The sequence below is a fragment of the Galeopterus variegatus genome, unplaced genomic scaffold, assembly GCF_000696425.1.
Source record: "Galeopterus variegatus unplaced genomic scaffold, G_variegatus-3.0.2 Scaffold2786, whole genome shotgun sequence".
NCBI classification, from domain to species: Eukaryota; Metazoa; Chordata; class Mammalia; order Dermoptera; family Cynocephalidae; genus Galeopterus; species Galeopterus variegatus.
The window spans coordinates 45,833-57,220 of record NW_007728897.1 but is presented as its reverse complement, the minus strand read 5'-3'; the positions used below and the strand labels follow the sequence as shown (position 1 = coordinate 57,220).

The window sequence follows — 11,388 nt, the reverse complement described above, 5'->3', positions numbered from 1 at the left end:
AAGAGGACAAACAAACACAAGGCTTCTTGAGATGTAGACTACAAACTGACACAATGGCACTTCTACCTCATTCTATTGACTAAGGCAGTTTATATGGCCAAGCCCATATTCAAGGGGTAGGGAAATAGAGTTCACCTCTTTAGAGAAATTGCAAAGTGACATGGCAAAGGGCATGAGTTCACAGAGGGGTGAAGAATTGGGATCCTTAATAACACATTAGGGATGACCTGAGCATGCTGGAAAGTAAAAAGGAAGGAATATACAGAATGAAGCAGAAAGGGAAGTAAGGAGGAAGATCAATAACACAGGGCAGATAATTAATTAACCTTTGAAAAAAGGAAATGGAAGGAAAGGAATTTGATGGCTTCAATTTAGCAAATTAAAACACAGGATGACCAGTTAAATTTGAATTTCAGGTAAACAATGAATAGTTTTTTAATATAAAGTGTGTCTCATGCAATATTTGGTAGCACTCAGTACATTTGCTATTTTTTATTATCTTAAATTCCATTTAAGTATTTCTATAATGCAATATTTGGGAAATGCTTATATTAAAATATTTCTTGGTTATTTGAAATTCAAATTTAATGGTGCATTCTGTATTTTATCTGGCAACCCTAGAATTAAACTCTGCTTGAATGAGAAATTGGATTTGGCAAGTGGAAAGCAAAAGAGATTCTGTCCTATGAACACAGTATGATCAAAGACACAAAGGCCTAGACGGTGTATGTGAGGAGCAGTGAAAGCCTTGACTAAAATAGAGGGTTATTTATTTATTTATTATTTTATAGCAGTTTTAGTTTTACAAAGAAATTGAGTAGAAAGTACAGATAGTTGCCATACCCTCCCCCACACCCACATACACAGTTTCTCTTATTATTGACATGCTACATTAGTGTGGTACATTTGTTACAATTATGAATCAATATTGATATATTATTATTAACTTAATTCTATATTAGGTTTCCATCTTTGTATTGAACAGTTCTATGGGTTTTGCCTAATGGGTAACGTCATGTACTAACCATTACAGTCTCATACAGAATAGTTTTGCTTCCCTAAAATCCTCCGTGCTCCATCTATTCATCCCTCCTTCATCCTCTGAAATCCTGCCAACCACTGATTTTTTTTTCAGTACCTCACATATTTCTCACTTCTTTGTGCTGAAAACATCCAAAATCCTCTCTTCAAGCTAACTGAGACTATACAATAAATTGTTGTTAGTTGTAGTCACCTTACACTACTATAGAACACTAGATACTATTCCTGCTATCTAGCTATAATTCTGTATCCACTAACCAACCTCTCACTATCTCCCTTCCCTGCTGCCCTTTCCAGCCTCTGGTAACTGCCATTCTATTCTCTATGTGACCCGCTTTCTTAGCTTCCATGTGAGTGAAAATGTGGTATTTCTCTTTCTGTTTCTGGCTTACTTCACTTAATGTAATGTCTTCCAAGCTCATCCATGTTGCTGCAAATGATAGGATTTCATTCTTTTTTATAGCTGAATAGTATTCCATTGCATATATGTACCACATTTTCTTTATGCATTCATCTGTTGTACACTTGTGTTGATTCCATATCCTGGCTATTGTGAACAGTGCTGCAATAAACACGGAAGTGCAAATATCTCTTTGATATACCGATTTCCTTTTCTTTGGATATATACCCAGTCCTGGGATTGCTGGATCATAGTAATTCTATTTGTAGTTTTCTGAGGAACATCCATAATGTTTTCCATAATGGGTTTACTAATTTACATTCCCACCAACAGTGTATAAGAGTTCCCCTTTCTCTGCATCCTTGCCAGCATTTCTTATTTTCTGTCTTTTTGATAGTAGCTAGTCTAAGTAAGATGATATCTCATTGTGGTTTTGATTTGCATTTATCTGCTGATTAGTAATGTTGAGCATTTTTTTCATATACTTGTTGGTCACTTGTATATCTTCTTTTGAGAAATGTCCATTTGGCTTATTTGCCCCTTTCTGATCAGACTNATAGCTGAATAGTATTCCATTGCATATATGTACCACATTTTCTTTATGCATTCATCTGTTGATGTACACTTGTGTTGATTCCATATCCTGGCTATTGTGAACAGTGCTGCAATAAACACAGAAGTGCAAATATCTCTTTGATATACCGATTTCCTTTTCTTTGGATATATACCCAGTCCTGGTACACTTGTGTTGATTCCATATCCTGGCTATTGTGAACAGTGCTGCAATAAACACGGAAGTGCAAATATCTCTTTGATATACCGATTTCCTTTTCTTTGGATATATACCCAGTCCTGGGATTGCTGGATCATAGTAATTCTATTTGTAGTTTTCTGAGGAACATCCATAATGGATTGCTGGATCATAGTAATTCTATTTGTAGTTTTCTGAGGAACATCCATAATGTTTTCCATAATGGGTTTACTAATTTACATTCCCACCAACAGTGTATAAGAGTTCCGCTTTCTCTGCATCCTTGCCAGCATTTCTTATTTTCTGTCTTTTTGATAGTAGCTAGTCTAAGTAAGATGATATCTCATTGTGGTTTTGATTTGCATTTATCTGCTGATTAGTAATGTTGAGCATTTTTTTCATATACTTGTTGGTCACTTGTATATCTTCTTTTGAGAAATGTCCATTTGGCTTATTTGCCCCTTTCTGATCAGATTATTTGTTTTCTTGCTATTTCAGTTCCTTGTACATTCTGGCTGTTAATGTATTGTCAGTTGCACAGTTTGCAAATATTTTCTCCCATTCTGCAGGTTGTCTCTTCACTCTGTTGATTGCTTTCTTTGCTGTATGGAAGCTTTTCAGTTTTATATAATCCTATTTGTCTATTTTTTGCTTTTGTTGTTTATGCATTTGAGATTCTCGTCATAAAGTCTTTGCTCAGCCCAATATCCTGAAGAGTTTCCCCTGTGTTTTCTTCTAGCAGTTTCATGATTTCAGGTGTTACATTGAAGTCTTTAATTCACTTTAAGTTGATTTTTATATACAGTGAGAGATTGGGGTCTAGTTTTTCTTCTCCATATGGCTATCCAGTTTTCCCATCACCATTTATTGAAGAGACTGTCCTTTCCCAAATGAATATTTTTGGTGCCTTTGTTGAAAATCAGTTGGCTATAAATGCATGGTTTTATTTTGGGGTTCTCTATGCTGTTCCATTTGTCTATGTGTCTCTTTTAATGCCAGTACCATGCCGTTTTGGTTCCTAAGCTTTGTAGTATATTTTGAAGTCTGATAGCATGATGGTCCCTGTTTTGTTCTTTTTGCTTAGGATTTCTTGGGCTGTTTGGGGTGTTTTGTAGTTCCATATGAATTTTAGGATTGTTTTTCTATTTCTGTGAAGAATGTCATTGGAATTTTGATAGGGATTGCATTAAGTCTGTAAATCATTTTTGGGAGTATGGTCATTTTCACAATATTAATTCTTCCAATCCAAGAACATGGAATGTCTTTCCATTTCTTTGGGTCCTCTTCAATTTCTTTCATCAATGTTTCATAGTTTTACTTTGAGAGATATTTCACCTCCTTGGTTAAACTAATTTCTAGGTGTTTAATTTTTTTGGTAACTGTTATAAATGGGATTCCTTTCTTGATTTCTTTTTCATCTTGCTCATTATTGGTGTGTAGAAATGCTACTGACTTTTATATGTTGATTTTGTATCTTGCAATGTTACTGAATTTGTTTATCAGTTCCAAAAGCTTTAAAAAATTTATTTAATTAATTAAATTATTAATTAATTAAATGTATTATTTATTTTTATTTATTTATTTTTTGCCTCTGAAGCCAGGGCATGGACCCTGGATTTATTTATTTATTTAAATTTTAATTTATCAATATATAATGTAGTTGATCTTCATGTCCCTTTACCAATTTCTCCTTTTCCCCCTCTAAAAGCTTTTTTGATGGAGTTTTAGATTTTTCTATGTACAAGATCACGCCATCTTCAAAGAGGGACAATCTGAGTTCCTCTTTTCCAATTTGGATGTCCTTTATTTCTTTCTCTTGCCTAATTTTTCTGGCTAGGACTTCCAGTACTATGATGAATAAGAGTAGAGAAAATGGGTGTCCTTTAGTAATATATGTGTGTCTCTACAGGTGAAGTGAGTTTCTTGAAGGTAGCATATAGTTGGATCTTGTTTTTTTAATCCATTCAGCCAATCTATATCTTTTTATTGAGGGGTTTAGTCCATTTACATTCAAGGTTATTATTGATCGGTAAGGACTTATTCCTGACATTTTGTTCATGGTTTTCTGATTGTTTTGTGTATCTTTTGCTCCTTTCTTCCTGTCTTACTGTTTACCATTGCTGTTTGGTATTTTCTGGTAGTGATAAGGTCTGATTCCTTCCCCCTCCCCCCATTTATGTACCTGTTTTACCAGAGAATTTTATCCTTTTGCATGTTTTCTCCATGGTAGTTATCTTCCTTTCACTTTCAGATATAGGACTCCCTTGAGCATTTCTTGTAAGGATGGTCTACTGGTGATGAATTCCTTCAGTTTTTACTTGTCTGTGAAAGAATTTTTTTCTCCTTCTTTCCTGAAGGATAGCTTTGCTGGATACAGTATTCTTGGATGGCATTTTTTTTTCTTTCAGCACCTTGAATATATCATCTCATTGTCTCCTGTCCTGTAAAGTTTTTTTCTGAGAAATCTGCTTAGTCTAATGGAGATTTCCTTGTACGTGACCTGACACTTTTCTCTTGCTGTTTTTAGAATTCTCTCTTTGTCTTTGACCTTTGACATTTTGACTCTAATGTGCCTAAGAGAGGATCTTTTGGGGTAGAATATATTTGGGGACCTTTGATTTTCCTGGATCTATAAGTCTATATCTCTCCCACAACTTGAAAAGTTTTCAGCCCTTATTTTATTAAACAGGTTTGTCTTTTTCCTTCTCTTTGAGAACACTCATAATTTGATTATTTGTTCACTTAACAGTGTCCCATAATTCTTGTAGGCTTTCTTCACTTTTTAAAATTCTTCTTTCTTTTTTTTTTTTTTTTCTCTCTGATTGGGTAATTTCAAATGTTTTGTCTTTAAGTTCAGAGATTCTTTCTTTTGCTTGGTCTAATTTGCTGCTGAAGCTCTCTATTGTATTTTTTATGTCATTTATTGAATTCTTCAGCTGCAAGATTTCTATTTGTTTATTTTTGTATGATATCTCTTTGTTAAATTTCTCATTCATGTCATGAATTGTTTTTCTGATATGGTTGCATTGTCTATCTGTATTTCTTGCATCTCATTGAGTTTTTTTTTAGATCATTATTTTGAATTCCTTTTCCAGAAGTTCATTGATTTCCTTTTCTTTGGGTTCTATCACTGGTGTATTTTTTTTTTGCCTTTGGTGGTGTCATATTTCCTGCTTTTTCATGTTTCTTGTGTCTTCGTGTTGATGTCTGTGCATTTGGTGAAACAATCGCCTTTTCCAAACTTTACAGATGGCTTTCATAGACAGAATCTTTCACCTGCAGTTGGGTCATAGTGTGCTGGCTAAAAAGAGTGCGGTGATTCTGTTTCCATGTAGATGCAGTGGTTAAGTATATGGGCAATTCTTCAGCGGCAACCAACATTGCCACTAACTGTGGGTGCCTCAGTGCCCTAGGCTGTAGAAGTTTGTGGCAACAGTTGCAGTGGCATAGGCTGTTAATGTCTTCAGTGGCAAGGACTTTCATGTTCCTCCTATTCTTGTTTTTCCCACAATGGGGCCATTTTGTCAGGGGACATAGAGGACTTTGTCCTCTTCATGTTAGGTATGACCTGAACTAAAAGCAGCTACAGTGGTGCCGGGTTCCAGGTGCAGGTGCTTGGAGTGGCTGTGGAGCCAGGATCCTGTCCTGGGAACCTTTGGCAGGGTTGGATGGCAATTGCTGTCAGTGCCAAGATATGTGGCTCTGAGGCCTCCCTGGCAGCTTGGCTCTGTGGACTGGGTTATAGGTGTGACTCTGAACCTGCAGGGCTGAGCACAGTAATGGCTTGTCTCTGGGAGAGAAGAAGTGCTTTGGAGGTTTGGGCCCAGGGAGAAGATCATGGCTGAAATTTGGGAACCAGAGCAAATGGGATTCAGTTGTCACTCAGTTCCTGGTGTTAAGGCACCTTGTAGTGGTGCCTCTAACCCCTGGAATGTTTGGACTCAGTAATATCTCATTCTCTCTGAGGCCAGGTGCAGTGGCAGCAAGCACCTAGTAGGCTGGGACACAGCTGTCAATTGGTCCTTGGGGGGCAGGGAGTAAAACAGTGCCAACTCTACTCCCTGGGAGAAGGGGTGTCTCAGCAGCTCAGTCTCTAGGGGAATAATCCAGCTTCGGGGAAGCAGAGTATAGAGTTGTTCAGCTCTTAGGGCAGGGTGCCTCAGCTCAGCCACTGCTCTGTTTCCCTGGGACATGAGTTACTATGTCATCTCAGCCCTGGGATGCACAGCTGCTCAACTTGGCCAAGCAGCCTCTCAGCCAAGACAGAAATTCCCCAGGGGAGGATGTGTCCCTTAAAGTAGGAAGTATTTTAATTCATATATAGGAATACATATAAATTAAACCCGATAATCCTTTGCCTATTTTTTTTCCCTCTAGAAAATAAATTCTCAGTGTGTGGTGCTATCTGAATATCTTATCACTGCAAAAATATTATAACTAAAAAATAGAATGATCTTTTACATACAATTTCTGTTTCAAACAGTCTAGCATCATCACAGAGTGCTTTCTGCTCTGGTAGAATTCTGATGACACTGAGCAGGCTTAAATAATACTAAATGAAAATTTGAGGCATTGGATGAGGCTGCTTTTCTAGGCGATGGCTGGACAATCTACACTGAGGCACAGTGAACAAAAGGCAATTAGGAATATTAATTCACCTTGCATCATCTCAGCAGAAATGAACCGTGAGCAGAATAGTTTTAACAAATACTTACAGGGGGTCCAATAGGGCCTGGAGCACCTGGAGTGCCTGGAATTCCTTCAAGACCCTAGAAGAGATAGTTCCTATCATAAAATCTGTTATATCATTTGGAACGAGGCATTTTACTTAATCAAATATTTTGATTATTGAAAATTAAACATATTTTAACTGAGTAACATAATGTATGTCATATACAAATATCCATTTTCAAAGAGTAAGGATGGTGAGCTAAAATGCCATGACATGGAATCTGTAACAAACATAATCTAATCTGTTTGGTGATTCATGGAGCATTTCTGATCTTACAGAGCCACTCCATCAGCAGTAGTATCTGAGAATCCTGTACTGCTAAACCACAGAAGTACAAATTTTGGATTACAAAATGGTATCAAAGAAATATATAATTTTATATTACGTATTTCAGCTTCATTCAGCTAGCGAAAAAATGGATTATGTTTTAGGATAGAATATTTAGTTTAACTGGTCAGTTCATTATATGAAGAAATTTAACTCATGGGTGAATTTAAATTTGGAACCCTTTTATGGCTTGAGCATAAAAATGAATAGGTCTCCCCATCTTCCCCTCTTTGAGTTTGTAAAATAATGCTAATTATACTGGATAGGATTTAAGATGCTTATATATTTATATATTGAGAAAGAATTGGCAAGATCAACTGGTAACCTGTGTAATTAATTTTGTTCCTTTATCAAGTGTGCCAACAAAAAAAATTAGTTAAATAAATTACATTAAATCTTTAACGTAAAATATTTTGCAACTATTAAAATCATGTTTTAGAAAACTATCAGGTAACATGGAAAAATAAAAGTCACAAAATGCTACATAGCATTGGGTCTACATTTTTAAACAATTATAAGTGCACTTCCTAAAAGGTGGCAAAGATAAATAGAGATTTTTATTATTTGATCATGACAAGTAGATAAATGTTTTATCTGGAAACTTTAGTGGTAGATGTGCTTTAGAATTCTGGATCTTCAGGTTTTTTACGGAAGTAACCCAACACACATACTGAATGTTATGTAAAAATCCCACTGAGGCCTAAAGTAGCACCCTCTGATAAACACAGATATCTTTGTAGCAAAATGTATAATATTCTGACAGAGTGGGATAAACAGACTAGCTCCATGTGAATTTGGGTCAGATTTTTCTGCCAAATGAATTTACTGCAAACTTGGGAAAAATTTCCAGGGTTTTCAGAGCTTTTAGGTTTTGGAATTGTGAATGAGGGTTGTGGACAATAATAATACTATTACCAGAAGTCCTTCTTCAGGAGTGGAAATAGGGATAACTTTTAATATTTTTAGTGCTTTTGGGTATATCTCAAATTTTCTGTAATGAACTTCGATCACTTCTATAACCAGAAAAAAATTTTTTTAATACACTTTTATGATTTCAGGTAACCTTGAGATGCATCAAGTTATAGATTGAATGGTTCCACTCTTTCAGGATTAAATCTCCTTTACTGAGCAAGTATGGCTTTTTATAAACATTCTTTGTTACAGTAAAATTCCTTTACCTTTTACTGTTATGAATATGCATTTCTACACATATTATAAACACTAGATGAAGTGACCATGGTAAAATTACTGCATATTGATTTATAAGAGTTCTACAGGATTGTGAGCTGGGTCAAGGTTCTTTGCATCAATGAGATCAAGGACCAAGTTCTGCAAGGCCTGTCCATGATGGAGGCATACTTGTATGCTACTTCAGGTCTGTTCACATAATACACTGAAAAGAACCTCCTTGAACATGCTGAAATTTCTCATGTAATAGGTCTTGGGCAAAATCTTGTATGCTTGTGTTAAAGAATGTGGACATATTCTTTCCTTAAGATTATATCAATCTCATTGGTAATGTGTGTGTGTGTGTGCATGTGTGCATGTGTGTGTGTACGCATGTGCATGACATGTAGGTTGTAAATATAAGTATGTTGTATTGGCTCTTTTTATTCCCTTGTCATTAACTTGCTTACAAGCTTATAAATGCAAAGAAAAAAATTTCTTTTGAGCACAGCACCTCTAAATGATTGGAGATTATATATGTTATACCATAAATTCCTTTATCTCAAAATGTCCACTTTTTCATGTAAATATCTACATGTATATATATAAGATATGCATCTACATATATATTCCTTTTTTGCTACTTTTAATCTCAATACTGAATCAGTCTAGAGATGCTGAGTGAGTTTTTAGGTAGTCTAATTTACAAGCTTGGGACTCATTAACCTTTGATGACCACATTAAACTTTAAAATAAACCTCAGTCCATAAATAAAAAAATCATTCTCAGCAGTCTTTCTCTGAACAAGCTGAAATTTTGTAGTAAGGGTAAAAGTTAGTATGGATGCATAAAGGGCAATATGATAATTCTAGAAGACAAGATGGTCATTAGAGAAGACAAATACATGTTAAAGAGTAGGACAGTCAATTTAGCATATAGAGCCAAACTAAAATACAAATTAAAATTTATTGCATAGGTATTCAGCGATCATTAGAGCCAAGTTCTTTCCCTGCTCTGATAGTTTGATTTTTCCAGTCCTAGCTACCAAGAATATTTACTTTTCTGTTGCAATAACTATGGCCAACAGTATTTTTCATGTTCAATTTTAAATTATTATCCTGAAAGATTTTAGAAAGAGCTGCATTTCAAGCCACAATTCACTCTGATTAGGAGAGGCAAGTCTGTTCTATTAGCATCTCACAAGTTGCTACCTTGAGCTGTGCAACATCTGTGAAAAACATGGAAGATAACGTTACCATTCTAAAAGCAATAAACAAACAGGCGACTCCTCTCTCAAAGTTCCCAAACAGATTAAATTGAAGACATAATAATTAGAAGTCCTCAGAGCGACTTGGGGTGTCCCTCTGTATCTTTTACACTAAGAGTGGAATAGACATTTGAGATTTGGTAAGATTAGATATCACATATATCAAAACAGTATAGTTTACTGGCCAGTTGTAAATGCATATGTTCTTGGTCAAAGTTTTATTCACTTGAATAAATCAATGAATTGTAATTTCAGTATCTGAGTCCAAGTAGAAGACAAGATTATAGTCATTATTTCCCATCTGTCAGAGAGAAAAGCTGCACTCCCCTAGACCTCCCCCAAAGGCCCAACTGAGCCTGTTTGCTACTTTAAAATTATTCATATTACTTCTGTGATGTGAAGAAACAATGGAAAAGAATCTCTTAAACTTGCTGGAACTCCCCATAATAAATGTTCTGTGCAAAACTTTGTGTATTCTGTGTTAAAGAATCCAAAAGGTGTACCTAAAAAAGAGCACACTAAAATAGTGGAGGCATATTAACAATGGATTTCACTTCGCCCAGAGAGCAAAGTACACTGTAGAATCAATAAAAATTAACTTCTAGTGAATTTAACTTAGAATCACTTATAAAAAACCTGAATTCCCATTACTTCCTGATATTTTTGTTATTACCTTCTCAATTTTCTCTGAAGCTTACCTCTTGAATCTAGGCAGTTAANCTGGAGAGCTTATTTATTTCTAGGCTGGTTGTTCAACAATTTCTTTAACTCTCTAAGCTATGTCAGGATTCTTTTCAGTAAATTTCCCCTTCCTCTTTCTCCTTCCTTTTATTTTGAGAGAGTAGGAATTGTTGTCTGCTACGGGAAAACAAAAGAACCATTACTGACATATTAATTTTGTGCCTTAATTTCCTTGTCTCAAAAAACTGGACCACTGGTAATAAACATGAACATATTATCATTTAAAGTGTTAACATTTTAAAAGACCTACCTAGTCTTTGTTTTTATTGGTATCAAATATGAATTACAGAAAAATTGATGTCTGTTCTCTGTTGCTTCACGTAAAGAGAATCAGTAGTAGGATTACATTATCAGAGAAGAATCTTTTACCTCATCGCCTTTCTCCCCAGGTATCCCAGGGTAGCCCCGCTCTCCTTTGCTTCCCTAAAAAGGCAATAAATTCAGCAAGTACCCAATCATTTTGTTATCTTTTAAAACAATGAAAAAAATCTCTTTTGAAGATATTTGGGGCATGTAATTTGAGAAGCGTCACAGAAGAAATAAATGACAACATTTTAAAATGGTTTTTACAATACTTTTCCAAAATATATATATTTTAAAAGTAGTATATTTTAAAATGGGGCTCCTTTTTTTCACACTGAATTGAGGGCTCCACAATGGAGAGTAGAGGAGAGACTTCCCTACCTTTGGTCCCTCTCTGCCTGGGATTCCTGGAGGACCCCGTGGCCCTATGTCACCCTAGAGGACAGAAGAGTAACAGAACTGAGAGAATGCCCCCTGCGAAAGCTGCGGGGCCCATGAACACCCAGACAGCCTTCTCACCTTCCGGGCTGCAGAGTCATACTTTCCAGGCTCAACTGTGCCTCCTTCTTCACCTTTGTTGCTTTTCAGCCCAGGGACACTGCCTTGGCAGTTTCCACAAAAGTTCTAGTGAATATAAAGATAAAGTTACTGAGATATTC

General features: G+C 35.7%; 1 protein-coding gene across 1 annotated transcript in view; it reads right to left on the bottom strand.

The window, feature by feature from the left end:
- The window catches only part of COL19A1 (collagen, type XIX, alpha 1), an 80,262-nt gene that overhangs the window by 45,402 nt on the left and 23,472 nt on the right, over positions 1–11,388 (bottom strand). The window contains exons 15-18 of the mRNA XM_008582985.1: positions 11,249–11,353; positions 11,111–11,164; positions 10,796–10,849; positions 6,908–6,961 (exon numbers count right to left, since the gene is read on the bottom strand). Of these exons, the coding sequence (XP_008581207.1) occupies positions 6,908–6,961; positions 10,796–10,849; positions 11,111–11,164; positions 11,249–11,353 (267 nt within the window). The remainder of the gene's footprint in view (positions 1–6,907; positions 6,962–10,795; positions 10,850–11,110; positions 11,165–11,248; positions 11,354–11,388) is intronic.